The sequence below is a fragment of the Oreochromis aureus genome, linkage group 6 (assembly GCF_013358895.1).
Source record: "Oreochromis aureus strain Israel breed Guangdong linkage group 6, ZZ_aureus, whole genome shotgun sequence".
Classification (NCBI taxonomy): Eukaryota; Metazoa; Chordata; class Actinopteri; order Cichliformes; family Cichlidae; genus Oreochromis; species Oreochromis aureus.
The window spans coordinates 17,818,917-17,843,004 of NC_052947.1; the positions used below are offsets into that span (position 1 = coordinate 17,818,917).

General features: G+C 41.2%; 3 protein-coding genes across 6 annotated transcripts; 2 read left to right on the top strand and 1 right to left on the bottom strand.

Annotated features, from left to right (window-relative positions):
* Nucleotides 1–632: 632 nt before the first annotated feature.
* ucp1 (uncoupling protein 1) lies at nt 633–3,722 on the top strand. Of its 2 annotated transcripts, none has more exons than XM_031752360.2 (7): nt 633–792; nt 978–1,111; nt 1,333–1,531; nt 1,983–2,180; nt 2,277–2,378; nt 2,715–2,895; nt 3,209–3,722. In XM_031752360.2, the coding sequence occupies exons 2-7, from the start codon at nt 986–988 to the stop codon at nt 3,321–3,323; spliced, it is 921 nt and encodes a 306-aa protein (XP_031608220.1). In that variant the 5' UTR covers nt 633–792; nt 978–985; the 3' UTR covers nt 3,324–3,722. The 2 variants fall into 2 exon arrangements, with proteins under 2 accessions (XP_031608220.1, XP_031608221.1); XM_031752361.2 differs by having other exon boundaries at nt 645–792; nt 975–1,111.
* Nucleotides 3,723–3,802: 80 nt separating this feature from the next.
* On the bottom strand, nt 3,803–13,574 carry elmod2 (ELMO/CED-12 domain containing 2). Its single transcript, XM_031752362.2, has 9 exons — nt 13,419–13,574; nt 11,270–11,417; nt 11,150–11,178; nt 8,976–9,073; nt 8,764–8,893; nt 8,267–8,400; nt 5,812–5,880; nt 5,544–5,677; nt 3,803–4,687 (listed from the first exon to the last, which is right to left on the bottom strand). The coding sequence occupies exons 2-9, from the start codon at nt 11,412–11,414 to the stop codon at nt 4,530–4,532; spliced, it is 897 nt and encodes a 298-aa protein (XP_031608222.1). The 5' UTR covers nt 11,415–11,417; nt 13,419–13,574; the 3' UTR covers nt 3,803–4,529.
* Nucleotides 13,575–16,422: 2,848 nt separating this feature from the next.
* Nucleotides 16,423–21,612, top strand: gprin3b (GPRIN family member 3b). Of its 3 annotated transcripts, none has more exons than XR_005613291.1 (3): nt 16,423–16,756; nt 18,735–21,095; nt 21,314–21,612. XR_005613291.1 is itself a non-coding variant. In XM_039613141.1 (2 exons), exon 2 carries the CDS (start codon nt 18,827–18,829, stop codon nt 20,972–20,974), a length of 2,148 nt encoding a protein of 715 aa, XP_039469075.1. In that variant the 5' UTR covers nt 16,423–16,756; nt 18,735–18,826; the 3' UTR covers nt 20,975–21,612. The 3 variants fall into 3 exon arrangements, 1 of the variants encoding a protein (XP_039469075.1); XR_005613290.1 differs by having other exon boundaries at nt 18,735–21,091; XM_039613141.1 differs by having other exon boundaries at nt 18,735–21,612.
* The last annotated feature ends 2,476 nt before the right edge of the window (nt 21,613–24,088 follow it).

Here is a 24,088-nt window from a genome sequence, read left to right on the forward strand (position 1 = left end):
GAAATGTAAAAGCTGTTAGACTGAGACAGATAATGGAAATCATAAATGAGGGGTAACAGAGCAAAAACTGTATGACACAACAATGCTGCTGATAGCACAGAGGGGTAATTCGCTGTGAGGCTCGACCGTAAAGTCTGTGGAACAGATCGTGATTTAGCCGGTCAGCTCCGAACGCTGTTGATCACAAGCTTTTTGCTGTCATTGGCTGAGAGAGGAGACGAGCCTCTGGTGAACCCTGATACCGATCTGTTATCGCTGCTGCTTGTGGCACACAGTTCATCTGAACAGTTAAATAATTATTAAGGCAATATTAGAGTCAGTTACAGATCCTGGATAGAAGAACAATCTGCTGGTAAACAAATTCTACCAAGTGAAATGAAAGAAAATGCACACTCCACAGACTATATTTGAAAGCATGAACATAATGTTTAGAAAGATCGTCATTAATTGGTGACATCTGTGGAAATTTGGATGGAAATAATCTTGAGTTTCACACAGTCACAAAACGAGAAAGTTATATGGTTGTTTTTCTGTGTGAGGTGACTTGAACATTGACTTTCTGACAGTCTGTGGACTTTGAGTTGACCCAGGTGTACAGGAGTACACAGTAACGCCTCTCCGAGGATGTCATAAAAACGCCAGCCAGAAAACATAAGTCCACAGCAAATGATGAGTCTTTCCTTCCAGCTGAGTGGGGCCCAGTGTGGATTTTAATCTGACCAATCACATCCTGCTTGGTACCAAAAAACCCACCCGCGGATCAAAAGAAAATTTCAATTTCGGACCACAATCGTAAGTGTGTTTCATGTCTTGAGCATCAGTCCACTTTGATTATTGATTAACCTTTCATTTAAACAGATAAATGATTTGTACAAGAGGTTAATGTTTATGTGCTTTCTAGAAGAGAATCTTGCATGTTTTTTAAAAAATTGGTATTTTTCTGCCTGTGTGTGGATGCGTACCCGTCGCTCCAGCAGTAGGAAACATGGTAGGACTTAAACCCTCAGACATTCCTCCTCCTTTGGGTGTGAAGATGGCGAGTGCTGGAGCAGCAGCCTGTATAGCCGATATGGTCACATTCCCTCTGGACACGGCCAAAGTCAGACTACAGGTACTAACTGTGTTATCAATATGATCTTTAGCTGGTCTTGCTTTGCTATAGCCTACTGTGGGACACAGCGTGATGTTTGCCTTATTGACGAAGAAGTCAACTTTGTCCACTTCAGCACCCTTGAATCAAACTTCTTCACCTTTCTGAACCGTTTGGTCTTAAGCTTTCTGCTGCTGCTCTGTGAAGCTGGTTTTAACTTTGAGGACAATGTGTGACCCCAGATTCAAGGAGAGAAGAAGGCAGTGGGGGGCATCCGATACAGAGGGGTGTTTGGGACCATCAGCACCATGATCCGAACAGAAGGGCCCAAGTCTCTGTACAATGGTCTGGTGGCTGGGCTGCAGAGACAGCTGTGCTTTGCCTCCGTCAGAATCGGCCTCTATGACAACGTTAAAAATTTCTACACTGGTGGCAAAGACAGTAAGTTGTTGCCTTTTCATTTATTTTTTTGGGTTAAGTTAATTAAACCTTCATAATTGTTCTAACTGGTGACAGTCATGATTTCTACATTTAATATCCAGCTGTCAAAAATCAAAAAGACGTTTATCAGATAGATGCAGTCGGTCTTACATTCCCTTAGATAACGAATTCAGATGAAGGAAGCTTCATTTTGAAAAATGAAAAGGGGGGAGAAGGAAGGCTTCAATAGATAATGCAATAGATAATTTATGCAGAGCAGAGTCTGATAAGTTAAACAAGATTTAGGGAAAGTGTTATCTCTCTTAAATCTTATCTCCCTCTTGAAACCGATAAAGGATTCTTGCAGTCTGGGTTGTTGAATCCGTTTCTTATCTTCCTTGTTAAAACTGATACTAAAATTAGAAGTTCTCAAGCCTGTTATTAAAATAACTGAGTCTTTCCCTCTCTCCAGACCCTAGTGTACTGGTACGTATCCTGGCTGGCTGCACCACAGGTGCCATGGCGGTGTCCTTTGCGCAGCCCACCGACGTGGTCAAGGTTCGATTCCAAGCCCAGATGAATCTGGACGGAGTGGCCCGCCGCTACAGCAGCACCATGCAGGCTTACAGACACATCTTCCAACACGAGGGCATGCGTGGGCTCTGGAAAGGTACCCTTCTTTGAGTGTTGCCCATTATTTAAAAAAAAAAAAGACAACACAAAACATCCTTTATCAGTAATGATTAAAAGTATCCGTTTCCCTCAGGAACATTACCCAACATCACAAGAAACGCCCTGGTAAACTGCACAGAGCTGGTTACATACGACCTGATAAAGGAGGCCATCCTTAGACACAAGCTGTTGTCAGGTGAGGTCAGCTCACGGTTGTTTGCCTGAGCTACACAAACCCACACACACATTCACAAAAACATGCCGGAGTCCCCAGGAGACTGCTGATTGGGCAGAAAATCCACACACCCTCTCACCTCTTTAACTGATACCAGCACAACAGGCTACTACAGTACAGGACACAGTGTATTTTCTCTTTATGGTGCAGTGAGTGCAATAGCAATATATTAGCATTTATCTCTACAACTTATATTGCCCCATTCAGGGGATTGCACAATCCACTGACATGTTTTTCTATATCGCACAGCTGAGAACAAAGACCCTCTTGTAATCTTTTCCCTAACTCTGTCCTCAGACAATCTGCCGTGCCACTTTGTCTCTGCGTTTGGCGCCGGCTTCGTTACCACAGTGATTGCCTCCCCGGTAGACGTGGTAAAGACCAGATACATGAACTCACCGCCGGGCCAGTATAAGAGCGCCATTAACTGTGCCTGGACCATGTTAACTAAAGAGGGGCCAACAGCATTCTACAAAGGGTAAGCCTCTTCACATGCGCCTTGAGCGACAAACTCTTTAAGAGATCCAAATATCGATAGTATCAATACTTTTATCCTCCACATTCAGTATGGAGCCCACTGAATTAAATCGTGATAAATGGAAAAATATTCCTCAAGCATACAATACAAAAAATGTCTGAGTCTTTTTGTGTTGACTGATCACAGTATTGATCAAAGTATTGGTATCGGCAATACTGGCCTTGGTATCAGTATCAATCCCAAAAAATTGCAGTATTGCATGACACATAATTTCATTTTTTCACTTTTCACTTTTTCCTTTTCCGTTTTGTAGATTCGTGCCCTCGTTCCTGAGGTTGGGATCGTGGAACATCGTGATGTTCGTCTCCTTCGAACAAATCAAAAGAGCCATGATGGTCACAAAGCAGAGGATCGAAGTGGTTAACTGAGATTCCTCAGTCAAAGTTTGACTGTAATACCTGAACCACCACCGGACTGGCACCTGAATGAGGAAACCCTAGTAACAGTAATTTCTTGTGTTAGCCTTATTCAACAAATCCACTGTCCTGTGGTGAGAAAGGCGGAAATCCTTTGTTGAAAAAGGATCGCCTCCTGAAAAAGTATTGTATTTATGTGCATGAGGACACACAGACTTCTTTTATATTTATAATTTGCCACAGTGAGCCCATTCCAGATGCCATGGAAGGGAATATTACAGAAACATGCCAAGTTTGCACTGAGCCTTGTATGACTAAACCTGTCAATTTTATACGTTAGCTAGCTTAAAGCAGTGTGCCTTTACACTGAACGACTGGTACCCATAATAAAGCATAAAAGGATTGTGTTTATGCAGGTCCTGAATTTACCAGACTTGTTTTACACAAACTGTTGCGGTTTGTTTTTGCCTTTTAAACACATGGACACGAAGCACATTTCAAAACAAATCTGCATTTACTAACTTGGAGTGAGTGAGATGTGAGTCGTTACATACATTCCTCAAATGTAAACCCACAGCAAAAAAAGATCAGGTCATAAAAGTTCAGCATCAGTCTAAAGATACACAACATTATGAAAACAGGAGTTTAGTATCGTTTCGAGTTCCACATCACTAACAGTATATTTTACAGAACAGATTAATGACATCAGTGGGGACACATTAAATCATGCAACACTTTTAAGCTGACAGCACCACAAGAGGAAAAATAAAGTGGAAATCACTCCTCACATCAAGTTTTAGCCATTATCTCTTAACATAAACTTCAAATTCCTGAGCAGGACTTCTGTCCTTTCCTGTCTTTAAATATAACGATTTGGCTGCTTGCTCACTCAAAGTGCTTAAAGCCTCACAAAACGATGGATCCGTTACTTTCTCTACAGTCCTCTTTGTGATCGAAAGCCCTCAGGAATGGTCGCTTTTGAGGTACAGGGTGTTGGATTTGTGCTCAGTTTGAGAAACTTTAACTATCATTACAACAATGATACGTGCGTTATGAATGAACCACAAAACCAAACACAAGAGGATTTATTGGTTTGGATCTCGTCTGGAGGGGCCGAACAGTATTCAGTCTGCTTTTAGGGTTTTAATGCTCAGCTACGTTTACGAGGAACTTTCCTGCTTCTCCTTCTACACAATCGTAACATGGTGAAAAATGCTTTTAGTTCTTGGAGCCGACAGTCAATGTGAGACACACACCAGGGTCCTGTAGATGTGTCCTGATTATGTTATGGAATTTTTCTCTGTACTGGTTGAACTGCATGATGCTCTCGGGTTCTTCTGCCACCCAGAACTTATCGAATTCATACGCCAGATAGCCTGTAAGGAGGAAAGACACACATTTTTGAAAATTTACCTTCTATCAGAAAATGTTTTTGTTTGTATACACTCACCGACAACTTCCTTAGATACAGCTGTTCAACTGCTCATTACTGCATATTAATTGGCTGATCACATGGCAGCAACTCAATTAGGCATGTAGACATGCTCCAAGTGGCCTACTGAAGTTCAAATTGTGACTTAAGTGACTTTTTAAATGACTTTGAATGTGAACTGGATAGCAGCGCCAGATGGACTGGTCTGTTTCAGAAACTGCTGATCTGCTGGGACTTTTCTGCTGCAACATTCAGAATTTGGCATAAATAACATGAAAGTGTGGATCAAACCTCAGGCTGCTGCTGGTGGTGTAATATTTCCTTGGCACATTTTCTTGGCTCCTTTGTATCAGCTGAGTATCATTTAAACACCACAACCTACCTGAGTATTATTCCTGACCATGTCCACCCCTTTATGATCACAGTGTTCCCCCATCTACTGATGGCTGCTTCCAGCAGATAACACATTATGACACAAAGCTCAGACCATCTCAAACTGGCTTCTTAAACATGACATTGAGGTCACTGTACAAAAATCCACAGTCACTGTCACAGTCACACTGGCATCATGGATTTGTAGTTGACAAATCTGCAACAACTCTGTGATACCATCATGTCAATATGGACCAAAATCTGACACATGATTCCAGCCCCTCCTTGCCATGAAGAATTAAAGCAGCTGTGAAGCCAGACAGGGGTCCAACCCCAGATTAGCAATCTTGAGACTGCACCTAATAAAGTCACAGGTGACTGTATAATCAGACCCACATAAGAAAAAGCAGTGTGATTCGACTACTCACAGTACAGCTGATGAAAGTGCTGGAGCTCAGGCGTGCCCTGCACTGTGTTGTAGAAATGTGGTTTCAAAGCACCACTCTTTAGCAGGCTGTAAGCCATCTCTGTCAAGTTGATCCCAACTATTGCATAGGAATACCTTTAAAAAAAGAGAAAGAGCACTGTAGAAATGACATACTGTGCATACAGAAAACGTAATTTCAAAAAATGAATAAAGTCTACAACATGTGACACAAACACCAGTGGAAGGTATATGAACTGAAGGTCTCTTACCCTAGTTTAGGATGGTTTGCATGAGACAACACCTGCCGAGCCTCCGCTGTGTAGTTTTCACTGAAAAAGCTGCAAAGAGCCAAACAAATTAAGACTTTATTTACGGTCTCTTGTTAACCAATAAACATGAAGTCAAACAGAGTTAAAGTCTTCATGATTAAACATGTTGAGGTCACATCATTCTGAAGTACAGCTTTTGTTGATTAAAAAAAATTAAAGTTAATGTGTGTTTGACTGGTGCTGCTGTAATAATCTGACACATCGCTTGTCATTTTGTGTTATCATCAGTCCAAAGAACAAGTCAAACGAGCGACTGACGTGTTGGGTGTTGCTTTTAAAGTCCTTCAACCTCAAAGTCAAGCCTGTCTGACACACTGTCACGCTCTCTTTGTCCTGTTGAATACTGGTTCTGCTGGCCCATTATTCAATACTTGGAGGTGTTATGACAGTGCACTGTTTCTATTTATAATCCTCATCAATGTTCTCTTCCTTTCTTTTAAACCCCTCCTACAGCTGACTGGCTGTAGAAGCCAACCTGCATGCATTTAAAGTCAGAGGTGGTAAAGCAGCCACCTCTACTCCATCAGCACCATCTTTGTCTTTAGTTGCTTTCTCTAGCGTTTATTTTATCATTTTTCATTGAGTTGGGAGTTACTCACAGTAGTTCTTTTCAGTCTCTGTTTCATTATTTTGTTTATAGGTGAAGCCTGAATCTGGTTGGTTCAAAGCCCTCTCCTTCTTGTGTTTGTTTCCGCCGGGGCTCCCATCTACCTTACTTGGTGAGGTTTTGTAAGTAATTATTGTTGTACCCTAAAAATTATATGTTGGGTTAGTGAGCCATGGATTTGGAGTGTACCTTATACGTAAAGCTTCTTCAACATTTTGCCCTTTGAGCTGTATCTACAACCACCTTTAATAATCTGTGTAAACTGAGGTAATTAAAAGTATTTCTGAGTGGAATATAATCTTAGGATAAGTACTGTTGTGGCTCCTTGTGTGTGGGTTGGTTTAATCATTAAAACAAGAGAGCCTACCAAATATAAACATTCAGCCAAAAAGCATCTGATGGGGAAAAAAATGTTTCCAAGAATCCTCAAATTTCATTACAAAACCTGTAAGCAACTCTTGTAACAGCTGATGTGTGTCAAAGTTCATGCATCTCCAATCAGACAGAGATTGCACAAATATGACCTGCATAACAGGCGTTCCAGGAAAAACTGTTTGCTGTCCAATAAAAGAAACGTCACAGCTTGATTACACTTTGCCAATAAATACAGAGGCAAAGACCAGGACTTTAGTGCGCTGTGGACACACTGATCAAAGATACAGTGGTTGGGGCAAAAAAAACAAAAAAAAAAACAAAACAGTACACATGTTTTGTGCTGACCAATAGTGTCTTCTTGGGAAAAGAGCATATAACTGTGAAAACCTTTCTGAGAACTTTGTGGTCTCACAAAGTGAGCAGGTTGCAGTTCTTGATTCAACTATGACAGAGTTCTTCAACATAAAGTGAGGCCAAAACCAGAAGTGGACCTTATAAAAGGATGATGATTCGAGTAAATCCACCAAATAATGTCAGAAAGAGGAGAAATGGAGCGTTCTGGAACGGCCTAGAAAACCCCCAGATTTAATCCCCCTAAAATGTAGGGGGGAAGAAAATGGAGGAAACCCAGAAGCACTTCAACACTGAATAAAGGAATTTCCTGTGGAAGAGTGAAAAATCTCAGCAAGCCGACATCAGAGATTCATAATGTCCCTCACAAGTTATTTCTGCTGAACGAAGCAAAACAAGCTCATGACAAAGGAGTTCTTCCTTTTTTCTGCACAGGGATAACACAGAATGATATTTTTGTTCATTCGCTTTGCGGTTGTGATCAAGTGCATCACCTTTATCGACAGGCATTTCATCAAACAGGTTCTGCTTGTTCGACTGTGTCAAAATCCATTTTATTTATACTATTTTTTCATGACTACACTGTGCTTCAGTGCACACTTTACAGCAGCTACACACAGGTTAAACAGCCATGAGGAAGCTGAAGTCTATAAAAACATTCATTTCTTCTGTTTCACAGTATTTAATATTTGCCTAAGAGGCCTTTACACACTGCATCTGTAAAAACTGTTTGTTTGCAGCTGTTTGAACTCCTGGTTCAAACCATGAAATTCATCTGCAGCTCTCTTCTCGTGAGAATTGGATGAACCCAGAACCTCAGTTTCTTCCTTTAATTGTTCAGAAACATCAGGACCAGCTCATCATTGCTTTATGTCAACTATTTTTTTTTTTTTTTTGGGACTGTGGGGGGTTTTTTGCAAATATTTTTGTAAAATGGCAGCATTTTTGGTGTGTACAGAAATGTTACACGACAAGTTCACATCCCAAAAAATTCTGAATTTCGTGTTGTTTTTTTGCAATTAACTCTATGTTTGAAGGCCTTTACACTGGTACTGTACTCACACAAGGTTGATCAGCCCCAGCAGGCCCATCCCTCTGAAGTCAGTCTTGGGGTCCTCCCCTTGGAATCCAATGTCTCCCCACTGTTTGGTTATCCTGGACTCCAGCTTGACTGTTGGCATCAAAAGGTCCCAAAGCTAAACACACACACACACACAAAAACAAAACAAAAACAAACAAACCGAAAAAAAAGTGCATGATCAAATCCATTCACTACAATAACTTGGAAGTACAATGATGCCTAATATGACCTTGTGCCAGCATTTTCGACTCCCATCCAACAACTTAGTGTTTCTATGCTGATGTGATGTTAGACCGTGGTATTATCTTCACTATGTTAATCAATGTTTTAAAAAAATCCTAAATGCTACTTTTAGTAATGTGCAGAAATAATAATAAAGCATATTTTTGCTCAGTTAGGTTCACGTCTTATCTTAGCAGAAAGCTTGTGCATATGGACACAGCTTCACTGCTATTGCTCTAGGAGCAGGAATCCATACCTTCAAAAGCATGGCCTCGTGTTCAGGGTTGTCTGAGCTGAAGACTTCCTTTCTCAAGTCTTCTACAGATGTATACAGGCTGCTGTATCCTGTTATCTGTAGCAGGCAGATGTGGAGGCTCTCTTTGAACCTGCAACAGAAGATCAAATCAATCACATTCAAAAATCACTCTTACATCAAAGAATTGCAGCTGACAGGCAAAGTAACCTTACTTGGGATCTTTTGCAGGTTTGATGTTCTTCACTTTCATAATTTGATCCACACATTGCTCTAAGCTATCCTTAGTGGTTTCCAATGCTCCTCTTAAAACCTGCAGAGGAAAAGCACATGCTAAAGTTATAGCACAGAGAGCTACCAGACAGAAATGTGGTGCAAATGCTTTTGGGTCATTTACAACCACATTTTTTTCAAAGTCAACCTCAGAAAAAGAAAAAGATGACACAGCTAATCTCTTCTTTCCCCTGGACAGACTATCGATCTGAAAATGCTTACAAAGCCATAAACGCAGGCATGACATGTGTAATCAGTTCACCTAAACTTGGCTAGGGTAGTGAAAGATAAAGCAATGATTAAACTCAGGGGATATACTGCGCAATAAAGGATAAAGAGGTCAATAGTGAAGGAAAGGGTGACTCCTTTCCACATCTGTGGGCTTGGAAAGCTTTCAAATTACTTGAAAATCCACAATGCTCCAGTCCTGAGGAGTTTATTCTGGCTCTCTACACATTCTTAGTCTCCAAATATTCAGTATTTTTTCAAATGTTTGACACCCAACATCTTTTACTGGTCTGACAGTGCAAAAAGTGGTGAGATAACAGATTTTATTTATGACAGTGCTGAAACGGAAACTGGAAAAGAGTCCTAAAAAACGCACACACAAACCTATAAAAGCTATTTCTGCTGAAGCTTTTAAGAACATGAGAAAAAAAAAAAAGAGCAATTACTGTCTTGCAAAATGTATTTAAACTGTTGCCTGTTTGGCCGACAGCACTTGGATTTTTTTGTACCGGTTTGTACACATGCACCTTATATATCAGTGGTTCCCAAAGTGTGGGGCCCGCCCCCTAGGGGGGGCGCAGAGCTATTGCAGGGGGGGCGCGGCATGAAAAGGGAAAAAAAACAAAAAAAAAAAACAACAACGCTTGGACACTGCTAGCACGGGGCGCCCACACAAACGCAAAGCAGGAGATGAAGCATAGCTGAATATGTTTCCAAACCAACTTCATTCTAAGCCAAAGACTAGAAAATATGGTGACGCATATCTTCCCTTTGGTTTCACCTGGACAAATGCTGAGGTAGGTCTCCCTGCAGAATTAGTTTTCCCTGCATCGGGAGCAGCGCTGGGCTGTTCAAATCACGGACAAACAGTATCCCACAGTTGTTTATGTTTTTGAACCCATTTTGCAGAGGGTTTTTGAAAAATGTATTGATAGCAATGTTGAACATTATTACACAGGAAAAAAAACAACTACATGTAAAATAATTACACCGTGATGCCTCTGCCTTTCTAAATGCAGGGACAGTAATGGCCTGTATATGTAAGCGTGTAAAACCTGCAGAGTCAGATTAACAGTATTTTGTCTCTATCTGCCATTCATCTCATGTAAACAATAACGTGGCGCACAGTGTGAGTGAAAAAGGCACATACCTTTGACATTGCGTGACAAACTCTGTATTCCTTGTCCACACGTAAACGCAAAAAAAGGAGTTTTAAAAATCTCCGTTCTCGGTGATTCGATACGCCGTTTACATGTGCCCAAACAGCTGCGCTGTTCAAAAATACCCGTGTAGGTGCGGACGGAGCGTAAAAGAGTTGGTAGTTTATTTTCTTACTACCTGTAATTTATTGCAGATTATTTGTATTTGCTTAATTGTTTAATAAATGTTTGAGGTGTGAAATAAACCGCAATGGAGCAAAATATGGGTGTGTGTGGTTGAAGGATGTGTTTGTGCGTGTGCGTGTGCGTGCGCGCGTGCATGCGCGGGGTGGTGGGGCGCGAACATTTTTCTTGTTAAACAAGGGGGGCCCAGCAAAAAAAGTTTGGGAACCACTGTTATATATTAACTTTTTTTTCCGTTATGGTACATATCAAATAAAATACAAAAACTAAATTTAAACTAAATGTTGTAAAAAAAAAATTTACACATGTGATAAAAAGATAAAAGATATTTGATTTTAGCCACATGAAAAAAATATAAGACAAGCACACCCAGCATTAAGAAGCTGCAACAGGAAATCAGAGGATATCAACAGATTATCAGGATCATTAACAACTAATGTCTGTGCACAGACCCGCTGTTTGTCTGTCAGCAATATATAACAATTAGTTCAGAACTACTGAAGGTAAGCCCGAAAGAAAAGCCAACAGTGGTAGCAGGTTCTTACCTTGTTCTTTGATGACTGAAGAGAGTACTCTGCAGGGGGACACAAGAAGCACATTAACACTGCAGAGAAAAAGTGTACTTGGATGCAGATGTAGAGCAGATTTGGGATGATTTAACGCACCTGCTTTTGTAGTCCTTGCTGCCCCTGGTTTGTGTCCAGAGCATATTCTCTGCAGCTCACATGTCCCCGTTACTTGTCTGATGAGCCATTTCAGCCAGTATCTCAGGAAGGATGTGTAGACATACTCCCAGATATACCCAAACATGTTCTAGGACATAAACAGGGAAAGGATCACAGATCACTATGGTGCAAGAAATATCCTAAAGACCCGTGGACCACAAAACTACTCTGGAGTGTAAGTTAACATGTGATCAAAGCTGCTCAGTGATATTCAGGAAGACTTCCAGTTAACTTCCTGCTAACAGAGGTGGAGGAAGTACAGCTTTAAATATATTAAAACCACCACCTTGTACAAGAACAAACCCTGTGATGAAATTTTACTTAAGTAATCACATTTCAGAATTCAAATAGCTTTTATTAGTAAGAGTGAAAGGGAAGGTTCATAATATGGCAGCAAGTCCTGCTATGATGTACGGTTTGGAGATGATGACAATAACTAAAAGACAGAAGGCAGAGCTGAAGATGTTAAGGTTTTCATTGGGAGTGACCAGAATGGACAAGATTAGCAATGAGTACATCAGTACATCTGAGTTTTAGCAGTTTGGAGACAAAGTTAGACAGGCTGAGATGGTTTGGACATGTGCAGAGGAGGGATAAAGGATGTAAAAGAGCTGCCAGGGAACAAGAAAACAGGAAGGCCACAGAGTAGATTGATGAAGTAGTGACGGAGAACATGCAGAGGGTTGGGTGTGACAAAGGCAGATGATCCACTGTGGCATCCACTAAAAGGAAAAGATGCAGGCGACATGTCTGTATTCGTGTTTACCTAAAGTATAAATGAAAAAATAAACTAAGAAGCTAAATTATTAGTGCATTTGTGTAGTTACAGCTCATTTAGCAGAAGCTAATCTAATTCTTCTTTTTTTATGAAAGAGGACACTTTTTAGCACTTACAACACAATGCACTCTTATTCTGACGCACTAAACGACATCAAACTGAGAACAGCTTCTTATTTTTGCCCTCCCTTTTGCATACACGAGCAGATTATTACTTCAATTCTGATTTATTTACATAGCGATAACATTTGGCTCAAGGTGCTGTAAGATAAAACCCTACAGTATTGGAGCAATCAAGCGACTATGAGCAAGCACTTTTGTGACAGTCGGAGGGAGAGAGGACACAAGGTATACTATGGGAGAGAGAACACAAAAATTTAAGGGCTATGTAAATATTTGGGGAGTGAAAAGAGGTGAGTGAAGAAGTGCTGAGTGCATCACATGAGGTCCTACAGCAGTCTGGGCCTGTTGCAGCATCACTAAGGAATAGCTCAGTGATAGCTGATCCAGCCCTAAATATAAGCTTTATGAAAAAGAACATTTTTGAGTCTAATCTTTATTATTATTAATATTTTTTTTGTTGTTTTTATGGACACGGAGTATATTTATATTTATATATTTATATAGTGTTCTAGTGCAAAAACATCAATTGATATATTTTAGTGCTAAAATACACAATTTAACCAACACTTTTATGACACAGTGAATACATGCACGTGAATATTACAGGCAAATAAGTATTCCAACACCTCTAACTTATATTGAACTTTTGATTTGGTTCCTGAGTTGGACTCATGTTGCAGATGCACTTCACTGCCGTCTGTCACAGTGACAGTGGCAGTGACCACGTTTTTGGAGCCACTGAAGAAGTACTCTGCTACAAGCAGAGTAATCTATTACTCAGTGCAAGACATGATTAGTTAATCGTGGGTCATCGCTAAATGCGAATTAACATCCAACAATAAAAGCGCTGAGTGGGTATGAGAGAAGAGCCCACGCTCCTACAGCCAAAACAATGGCTAGCACTGATGCTAACGCTAACTTCGGACATACGTGGTCATTCAGTTCATTTACAGACACACTGGGAGTTTAACGGGGCTTTTGAAAGCGGTGCATGTTGATGCTAGCGAAGTGGTACTGGGCCACTTTTGATATTAATTAAGTAAAGGAGTATACCGGCTTCTAAATTCCCCCAAATGACCCGGTTCAGACAACAGGTTGTCATTGTCATTCGTCTGACTGGTAGCTAGCCACACCACGCTAACCTACTCTAAGTTTCGTGTGAGCAGCTGATGCGTTGGGCAATATTTACCGTGAGGGAGTAGTGCTCGTCTTATTCTCCAGTCGTAGGGAAAGCGATGCCAGACCCGGGATACAGTCTAACTTATCCGCAGACGGGCGGTAAGGTTAGCGACGGTTCGCCTGACAACAGGCTGGCTGTGATGCGTTCACTGTCTATACTACTATACCGTCTATGCCACGCACACAGCTACACAAGTCTCCCAGGTGACACGAGACAGGCTCTTCTTTCTAACCAAGACTTAAACATTGTTTCTAAATGTTCAACTAAGAAGTTAAAACAATTAACAGTCCACGACACACCTCAAAACTTGGGTTGAATTTATCACTAGGCATTAATATCATGATGTCTTTGAACACAGCACGATATTTTCTAGCGTTGCTGCAGCGCCATCTACTGCCCGCAGTGGTCATGAAAGCAACATTTCAGTGAAGTGCAGTAAAAACTTACTGGACTTAATAATAAAATAAGATCAAATATATAGAAAAGATCTTTAGTTTGAAAATTTCTCAATTTGATGAAATTTCATTCTAATAAAAATATGAAAGCAAAGATAATCTAAAAAAAAAAAAAACTTTACTTGAAACTAAAGGAAACTAAACTGAAAACATAACTTTGAAATAAAAACAAATAAAACAATCTAACTGAAATAACTCAGACAAGAAAATCCCAACTGCGGGTATAGTAGCTGGAAGCTTTTATCTGCAAATCAGATAATCAGATATTGCATTTTCCAATATTAGCCACAAGATGATGCCAAATTCACAAAATGTGTGCTACACTGTGTAGTAGTCTATCATAGGGCTGTTTGTAGAAAATAGTCATATTATGCTGCTGATAATGGTCAACAAGCCTCCATTATTCCATTGTCCGTTCAATTTTTTTAAATGGTGAAAACACACGGCACATAAAGACCCACCACTCTGTCACTTTATCGAAAGGGGCTGCACAAAAGCCCTCACCCTTAGCCATTAATCTGCTTTATCGACAATGTATGCAGCCTATTCTGAGATGCTTACCAACGGTGCTCTCAGCTGTAATTAAGTCACAGTCTGCTTTCTCACCTAATCAGTCCCTCGGGGCTTTTAAAGGCAGGATGTCTATCACATAGAATTACTGCAGTCCAAGCCCTGCCTCAGACCCAGGCTGTATTTAAATAAGGAATCCCCCCCACAAACACCACCAAAGTAACCACTTAGACTGTATTGACAGTGTGATAGATCAGGGTGAATAAGAGAGTAGACTATAATGCTACAATTTAGTTTTAACAACCCGGACAGACTTTGCACAAAATCTTTCTAAAGCCCTTCAGGTTCGATGAAGTGCTTTTGAAAGTGGTACTAAATGTTGGCGCTCTCTGTCAGTGCTGTTATCCATGAGGATGAGATGCAGAAGGGGTGTCACAAAACTAAAGCAAAGATCCAATGATGTCAGCAAGTACGACAACTCCTAAAAGACGAATCAAGTCAATAATATCACCTAAAGGGAGCCATACGAACGCGTTTGTATGGATCGCTGTCTCTGTGAGAAGGATGGCACTGTGTAAGTGCTTCCACAACTTTATACTGTCTTCGACATCAAAATTAAAACCAGGCTGGTTTCGCTGTGAAAGTCATTTTTAAAAAAAGGGGGAAAATACTTATAGTTTCCACAGCCCAAGGAGAGTAATCGAGACATCCTTGTTTAAATCTGTACGCCCTTTGTACCTCATAGTGCAGTAGTTTCCACATTTTAAAATTCATGATCCTTTAAATTCCTCTTTGAGATTCATAACATTCCAGTGAGCTGTGAGCTTGCATAAAGTTATTAATGTTTCTCTGTCCTGATCAGCATTTCTGCTCTTTCGTTTCTCTTATCATACATTTCACCATCCATCCATTCATTTATCCAGATGGCTGCCCCTACCTGAGTCTGGCTCTGCTTAAAAGGGAATTCTTTTTCCCCACTGTCGCCAAAATGCTTGCTCGCAGATTCTCTCTAATATTCCAAAATCACCTTAAACGACAGTATAAAGCACATTGAGAGACCTGTTACTGGATCGTAATATGAGCAGACTTCTGCTTTGTCGTCTTCTTTATCATTACATTCATGTTAATGTTCAGGGGCAGGGACACGAGTGTGTGGGATTTGTAACTACTGTGGAAAAAATGCACAATCTCGTGTAAAGTCAGAGTTAGCTTTATTGTCAGTTCTGCAATATGTACAACACACAAACACACACAGGATCGAAATTTTGTAACCCTTGACCCACTGTGTGTTACTAGAATGAATCAAAGAATAGTTAAGAATATGAGATGCAGACGAAAATAAACACGAGATATCAAAGTATAGACATGAATTATATAAGATATATTAAAGCCTAAATATAATTACTGATGTCTATGTATAAAAATATAAAGCAGTGTAAAGCAGGCTCATTCATAATATTAATGAACAGTTATTTGAACAGAATCATTGATGTATTTTCTAACCACATGAGCCACATTTCTCTCCGTGTTATCAGCAAAGTGCATTGTCTTACGTTGTCTCAGACTCATTTGCATAAGCACGTTGCAAACCACAGAACATCTTTATTGCGATTTCTTCTGTAGTAATAGTTAATGACACCAATTGTAACCGGCAGGCTCTTATCGTAAAGGCTCTTTATTCACCAGATCTGCCGAAAGCACAGTGAAATATTCCTTCATTTTGAAAATAATGTAGATGTAAAATAAATGTACGTGATCTCGCTAAAGCTTGCTCCAAAAAAGAACCGCATAAAAGTCGACCCATTTCTCAATGACACAAATGGGAGCAGAAAAACCAAAAACCTCTCCTCTTGGAATATTATGGTCTGCGTTAGGAGGCAGAAAGCGCAGGGAACTAAAACTAATTAATTTCAGGAGCAAGTGACCCTCCTGTGAAAGCCTGCGGCTGTTACAATGCTGCTTCCATTCGCATCTTCTCCACCCCTCCCCATTCATCCATTCATCTGGTTAACTCTGGATTGCCCTGCCAAGACCAGTTCAGTCTGGGATAGCGCACAAACCATGATCGACTCGTCACATTTTTTTTTTCTTTTTGTTTTTGTAAGCACAAGCCAGCAGTGATGAAGACCTCGGAGTCAGCGGTGACTCATTGCGCACGGTCAGTCAGTCAAGGTGCTTAAATTTTGTGCCTGACTGTGGTGGATCGATACCTCTAAGACCCATATTCTACGTGGAAGGCGTGGCTTGGTGTCATCGGCACAGGCTGACTTTTCCATATTCATCCCTAGGTTTCTTTTTTTTTCTTTTTTTCCCCCTCGTCTCACTGACGCCGCGGACGCGCAATCGGCACCCAACGGCACGGGACATAAATCGTCTCGCAAGGTAAGCCGCCTTCATCTTTTCAAGCTCTCTTTTACTGTGAGATGTTAAATTCGCCCGCAAGGTCAAATCAAACCAGCAAGAATCGGTGGCTTCTGAGGCGCTGAATTGGGGCAAGAGGCTACAGTGCACGACATGGATCTTAATTGGCCTGAATAGATCGTGTGCACCGCTTGCATGCGGGATCTTTCATGTGCGCCGTTTTGCATGAATACGGTCTGCACGTAGTCTGTCCACACTTTCGGTTATTTCTTAACTGCTACAGGCAAAAGAAGAAGAAGGATAAGAAAAAGGAACACAAAAAAGCCCAGACACCGAGGCGTTTAATTGTCATATATTTAATAACACCCAGGATATGCTTTCCATAAATATTTGCGCTTTGACAACAGACAGACAGATGCATAGTGGCAGAGCACAAACAACCCGGCTACACCTGTCCATGACCCACACCAGTAACCTACTATTCTGTGCTGTTCGAGTCACACGTAGGGGGGGAAATGCTCTATAGGGCTACCGAGTGCGTCAGATTATCATGGTTAAAAGAGTGTGACAGGAATATTTATTCTCTAGTCTCGCCTTATCAGATACAAGTATAACCTGGGAAGCTGTTTGGTTTCCTACTGCTACTCCTAAAGAAGAGGATGCTGGTGTGATGAAGAAGAATGCCTCTAGATCAGATTGATATTGTTACCTTTACTGAGATGAACTACGCTGATCATCAGTCGATGTCACCGAAATGCAAAAGGCCCGTTAATGCCACCCATCGAATTATCATTCAATGTGTTCTTCATTTGCTTTATAGATAGTTTTCCATGATTAAATCCTTGACCACAGCACAGCTCATCTGTCCAACTCCAAAGGGTCACATATTTCAGCTGTCTGCCGAGTGCTGGGTCATTACTTACAGAATTGGCTGGATACTTTTACACATTCAGGACACAAACTGAGATGAAGCCATTCATCAGGCCTTGGACAAAGAAACTGTTGATCACTGCGTAGAATTTTAAACAGATAAAGGACAAACGAGGGTGATGCTGGTTATAAACTCACTTGTGGTTGTCAAAAAAAAATAATTAAACTTTAAATGAGTGATTATGAGTGATTTTCAGTCCCTCGGGTATGTCTTTTAAATCTACCCAATTACGTTCGACACAAAGATTAAAGGATAATTGAAATATGATATTGTTACTAAGTGGCTAGCTTGCCATTGGCAATATCTCACAGCATCACAACATTTAATTAAACGGGCTAGCATGGGGAGACTCAGTTCATTTCATTCATTATTCACATCTCTTTGTATGCTGTAATATTCATTTGCGATAACTTCAGCTGATTTATGAATGACACGCTGCTGGGCGTAGTTTTATTTACGGCGGGATTTGTAGAATGAGAAAAAACAGTGGTTAGATCAAACGCCACCAAATGTGTAGTATCCACAGTTTTAATCAAAGATCTGCTTTATCTGTAAGCACTTTGAGTCTACATGTCTCATTGTGTCTTGTTGCTCTACTTTATTTACGCAGCATTTTCTTATCATACTTTTACATTTTCTACATTCAGTGCGATCAGTCAAGCAGTTTGATATAAATAATGTGATGGATGCTTATAAAACCTCTGGAGTTTCATTTATTTCCATATTCTGTAAAAAAAAAAAAAAAATATGCATCAGCTGCAGCACAAAGATGATGTTGAGTTTAAAGGAGAATGTGGAGATCAATGAACTACACACTACCTCCATAAATATTATTATCTTATATGTTAAAAGTTATAAGTTCATTTGATTATTACATTCTCTGTCCTGGCTCTTTATTCTGTCACATTTAAGTGCTCGTTGATAACTGTTGAGTAAAATTGTCTTACAGAAAATCACCTTGGTCTGGAGTCTGGTCTGATTATAATCATCTGAGTAAAGGTGTAATTGTTGTGATAAGCTTAATGATTAAAAACTTCAACTGAGTCTACTTCTGTTTTCCTCCTTTAGGAAATTGCAAAAAGTTAATGATAGCACAGCGTGCATCCGTTTCCATCTTTGGATATACGGCAATATTTGAAGACTGAAGCAGTGACTCCGCCATGGGAACTAACCCAAAAAGGACAGTAACAGTCCAGATGGTGCCTCAGCTGGCTGGGGTGGACACACTGGGCAACAAGGAGTCTAATGCCAACTGGGCTAAAGAGCCCAACCTCAAAGTCTCTCAGGTTTCTCCAAAACCCACCCTCAGATCTCCCGACAAGCAGGAAAACCTATCTCTGACGACCGCTAACGCCATCCAACACACAGAAAAAACAGCTTGTAAGGGAGGGGAACCAGTTACCACTGTGTCAGACAAATCAGCGCCAGGCAATGGAAACCAGATAAAATCTGAGCAGGTGTCAGGTGGAGACCACCAAACACCAAACCTGTCTGTAACAGGCCGAGAGGTGGGTGAGGCAGGAGCTGACCAGCGGGATTCTAATGCTAACATGAAAACACTGAGCCCAACCAATAAAACGGGCACGTGTAAGGCCAGTTCGCTGTCTCCTGTTGCAGCATCGGGGGCCGACACGAACAGCAGTGAGTACAAAGTAAAAAACCCAGTTGCACCAGAGGAGAAGCAGGCACGGCTGACACCCTCAGCAGAAACCACAGCACGAGAGAAAAGTAATGAATGCGTTTCTCCAAATGACAAAAAACGTAAGGACAGTGACGTAAGGAATACAGCATCTGAAGTACAACAAGATAATAAAGAAACCATTTCCAATCCCACAAGCAGGGACATGGCTATCCCACAGAAATCTAAAGAGACTGGTCATATGCAAGGTTGCTCACCAACCTCTGTTTCTTTACAAGATCCATCAAAACCCAAGCAAAGCATGGAAACTCCACTAAGCTCAGCCAAAGCCCCGTCTGGGAGTAAAGATGCAAGAGCTGGACCAACAAACGAAAACTCACGGTCAACGCGCCCAGAGATGGAATTTGCAACAGTATCGAGACCGCAGGTCTCCTCAGATAAACACCAGCCAGTGTCCTCACAGAAAGACTCGTCCTCTCTGCCCCAGGTGACAAAAAGCACTCAGGCGTCCGAGCAGGTGGCTGAGGGAAGCAGCCAGACTGACACAGCTGTCTTTGAAGGGCAGCAGGACTCCAAGCTCTACACGGAGGCTTCGACAATGACCTCATCGCTATCTCCAGCCCCAGTCAAGAAGTGTCATGATATGGAGGTTCAGGCAGTAGCTAAAATGTGCAGTAAAGCTGTGGCCACGAGTCCAAGTCTGCTGCCTTTCCCTGTGACCCACAGGCCAAACAGTGGTGCAGTCTCAGGAGAGGAGAGCCTGGCTGCAGTCTACCAGGTGAAAAGCGGAGCCGCGACTGATCCGAAGTCAGAGAGACTCACTGTAGAGGCACAAATGTGCCCCAACCAAAACACCGGCATGGTTTTCCAATCAGAAACTTTGTCACAGCATCATGACTCCAGGCTAGGAGCCAAACCTAAAGAACCGGGCGCAGCTCTGTGCAACATCCAGCCGGTTTATCAAATCAACATTGAACACAGCGACCCCAAGAAGCAAGCCGAGCTCCATTATCCAACCGCTCTCCAGACATCCGCAGCAAAAACAGCCACCGCTGAAACTCCTTCTCTCAGATCAGGGATGCCCCCAGAGACAGCCGTTGTTCCTGTGTCTGGATGTGCTGACAGCAACAACGCTGCGCAGGCCCTGCCAAAAACAACAACAACAGCACCAACAACAACAGCAGCAGCAGCACCAGCAGCAAACACCACATCCAAGTCTGATCTCACTAAAAATAGAGATGTGAGTGCAAAAGAAAAAAGCAAAGAAGCAGGAAGTAAAGCCCAGAGTAAGGAGACAAATTCTGGCAAAAAGAAGGTGGAATCGGAGAGAAGCAACGAAGAGGACGATCAGTCGCGGAAGCAGAAAGGAAAGAGCGTCCACGACGTCGTCTGGGACGAACAGGGCATGACGTGGGAGGTCTATGGGGCTTCCGTGGACCCCGAATCGCTCGGCTTTGCAATTCAGAGCCACTTACAGAGCAAAATAAAGGAGCAAGAGAGAAAACTGATGGTCCAGACCTCGCTGCGAAAGTCAATCTCTGGTGCTGATTCGCCGCGACATGGCAACAAGAACAAAAGGAGGCAGCAGAACATTTTCAGGTCAATGCTGCAAAATGTCAGACGGCCCAACTGCTGCGTGCGCCCCCCCCCCTCCTCCGTCCTCGAGTAGCAAAGGACAGAGGTAGCCATTGTCAGACTCCTCCCTTTTCCTAGAGGTCGAAACGTTTGTCCTCCCCTCATCAAGATTTTCAATGCCAAGTGAAACATTAACGGGACGCCGATCCCTGTAAGTAAGTATACTGGAATGTCGTAGCATAAAAGAGTCAAAATACTTGTGATGATGTTTGTGATCCAACAAGGTAGGAAATAGAAATATCAGATGAAACAAACAAAGAGTAAAAAAATAAAGACTTATTTTTTAGAAATAGATATGAGAGAGAAAACAGTTTTTTAATAAAAATAAAGAAAACAAAACAAAGGCAATAACAGTGAAACGCATGTATTTCAGTTACAGTGACAGTTGTATGACCTAATATGAAGTCCAGACCTTCACAGCAAGGGGCACTGATCATGGGATAGACATACTAACTCACTGTCAGGATATCTGTGCAAATATATTCAACCGACGTCTCATCGCATCTGGTGCATTTGATATATGTTCATGAGGTGTTTTTGTTTGTTTGTTTCCGGGGCCCTATATTTATCAGGTTGCTGTGTTATCTTTTCTTTTTAGTAAGTACTTAAAGGGGCACTGTATGCATACATGTACGCTGTTCGATCTCTGTTCTTCTTTGGTTTTCTATTAAAATAAGCCAAAAAATGCGTTGACTTTTACACCGTCATTTCTCACTTTTCGTGGGTGTAGTGTTTCTGTTCTGGTGATTCTTTTGTTTTGTTTTTAAAGGAGATTCCACGTGTAAATCTGATGCAAAAAGATTTATTTCGTCAGGACTCACACACAGGAATAAAAGGTTTTGAAAATAAATATTTAAAAGACTAAATGATAAATCAGAGTAATGATGCAGTCCTTAAAGAGAGCGTGAAGTACGTTCAGAGACAAAGATTTGCTCCAAACTATAGGCATAGGTTTTAGTTGAGCACTTGCAGAGGAGGAATATTAAAGGGCTGTGGTCTTTGTATCCTCCCCTCAGTACGTTTTAGGGGGAACATGTCCCAATGTCCATGTCCTGAAATCTACAGCCATGCTTCCCAGGAGGAAACTAAGCCACTATGTTTCCTCCTGGGACTCTTGGGTAGAGTTGGGGTTCTTATGTATGGAGACTGCAGGTTTTCTCTGTGCATGCCAGCTTTAATCTTCAGAAACATGCATGTCTTCTGTCACTGTGCTTTTACCAAGTTTACATGTGGAGTTGGTCCCCAGCGGCTGAATGCAGAGTATTAGTTTCCCTTTAGCTTCCGTGTGTTGATCAATAAGCTTATCTCTTTCACTGACAAGGTATTTAATGCTTGAATATTCAAAAATAAAATGTTCTGGACTCAGACAGGCAAATTTTAAAACCAGTACTTGCTGTAGCATAAAATCTAGACTTTTTGTGTGAGAGAAGGTTTTAAAGAAACAACCACCACAGCATGACTCAGAGTAAAATAAATAACTAAATGAGCATAGAGTGATATATACTATTTTAATCTGAGGATGACTTCAGATGCTGCACAACAACCTGCTAAAGTCAGAGACACAAAGCCAGCCGGCGTAAGAAGACGCAGCGGTGACTAAGTGATTCCTTTTTTTTCAACCTGATGTTGAATTTTTAAAATAAAGAGGTTGAAAGCAGAAGGTGTTAAAAGTGTACTCACTGGAACTGAAAAATTTACTTTGCCCAGCTATCTCCATTTTTTTGTTCTTTGAATGGAAATAAGCATGCAGCAGTAACACATCAGCAGCATTGAAGTGTCCACCTTTAATGCTGCGGAAAATAAACGCTCGCCACTTCAGGGCATCAGCTTGTTGTGATCTGAAGTCTGAATCAAAGAACAGATTTACGAGAGATTGTTTTGAGTAGAACTCTTAATGTGAAAACTGATTTTTATCTGCATTTACCTGAAAAAGAAACTGCTTTATTACGAGCAGCGGAAACGTCAGGTCAGTGGCAGGATAATTTTACCGTTTTTGAAGAAGCAGAGAGAAAACAGACCTGCAGGACACAAACAGATCTGACTGTTTTTGGCTGATTTTTTAAAACATAGCAACTCAAAGGGAGTCATTTCTGGAAAGTAAAATATTTGAATAGCTTTAATTGCCCTTGGGCAGGCTTTGGGCTCAAGGGAAGTTGCTTTGTTGCTTTTAACGCCTAAAATCTGATAATTTTAGGGCTGCAGGATATTGAACCAGTTTGCACTTTCATCTAAAGGCTTTGCAGCTGTTTTGACTCAGTTTAAAAAAATTAAAAGTCACGTTTTGGTAGTAGATTAATCATTTAGATCCAAGAAAACATGGCAAACATTGGCTGTTTTCAGCTTCTGAAATGTAAGCATTCATTTCAGGGTCACATGGCATCCTGGTATTCCCAAACATAGTTGTCTGTTGTAGAGGACACAACCGTTTACGAGCTGTCATGGGGCAAGAGGTGTTTTCCTAAAACTTGGGCTAATGTTTGGACAAAATTATTCATCTGCTTCAGGTTCCAAGAATTTTTATTTTTTTCTTTATTTGCTAATATTGCACATTGGACGATGGAGTGCCCAATGCGCATAATTGCAGAGATCTCTGTGTATGATTTGCCTGCACACCTAACTGAATTTCAAGTGGAAGGCTTTCTGCATCATCACCAGCTCTGTCCTTTGTGTGTTCTCCAGCCTTTTCTTTCCAAGGCCCTTTCTAAAACACTTCAGAGTGAATTTACTGTCTTGAGTGGCGTAACACTGATTTCAGGCGACTGCTGTTACTTTCTTAACAAGCACGTCGCTACATATTAACGTCAGGGCGTGATAACAAGAACGAAAAAGTCCTCTATGCCCGTTGTGCTGTGAAATGTCACAACCTGTAAAGAACAGTGCAGCGTATATCTGTCCCACCCTATACCTGATTGGGTTTTGTGACCCCAAAGCTCTTTCCACAAAAACCAAAAAGAGGAAATCTGTTTTCTTCTTCTGCTACAGCGCTGACTGAAAGGTGTCAAACCAAACTGGAACGTCGTTTTAGATACCAGCCTCAGGCAGTTAATGCTTTCTCGCTCCTTTCCATCAAGGTCAGTTTCACACTCTTACATTTCTGTAGGCCTGGTCACCAGCCTTAATTCGTATTCTTTCACCCCGGCTTTAATTA

Excerpts from the sequence above, each read along its gene's own strand:
- ucp1 (XM_031752360.2), top strand. The coding sequence starts at position 986 with ATGGTAGGACTTAAACCCTCAGACATTCCTCCTCCTTTGGGTGTGAAG. Across the intron at positions 2,181-2,276 it reads CATGCGTGGGCTCTGGAAAG|GAACATTACCCAACATCACA; the intron begins GTACCCTTCTTT and ends CGTTTCCCTCAG. Across the intron at positions 2,379-2,714 it reads TAGACACAAGCTGTTGTCAG|ACAATCTGCCGTGCCACTTT; the intron begins GTGAGGTCAGCT and ends CTCTGTCCTCAG.
- elmod2 (XM_031752362.2), bottom strand. The coding sequence starts at position 11,414 with ATGTTTGGGTATATCTGGGAGTATGTCTACACATCCTTCCTGAGATAC. Across the intron at positions 9,074-11,149 it reads TTCAGTCATCAAAGAACAAG|GTTTTAAGAGGAGCATTGGA; the intron begins GTAAGAACCTGC and ends TTTCCTCTGCAG. Across the intron at positions 4,688-5,543 it reads GCACTTTCATCAGCTGTACT|GCTATCTGGCGTATGAATTC; the intron begins GTGAGTAGTCGA and ends TCCTCCTTACAG.
- gprin3b (XM_039613141.1), top strand. The coding sequence starts at position 18,827 with ATGGGAACTAACCCAAAAAGGACAGTAACAGTCCAGATGGTGCCTCAG.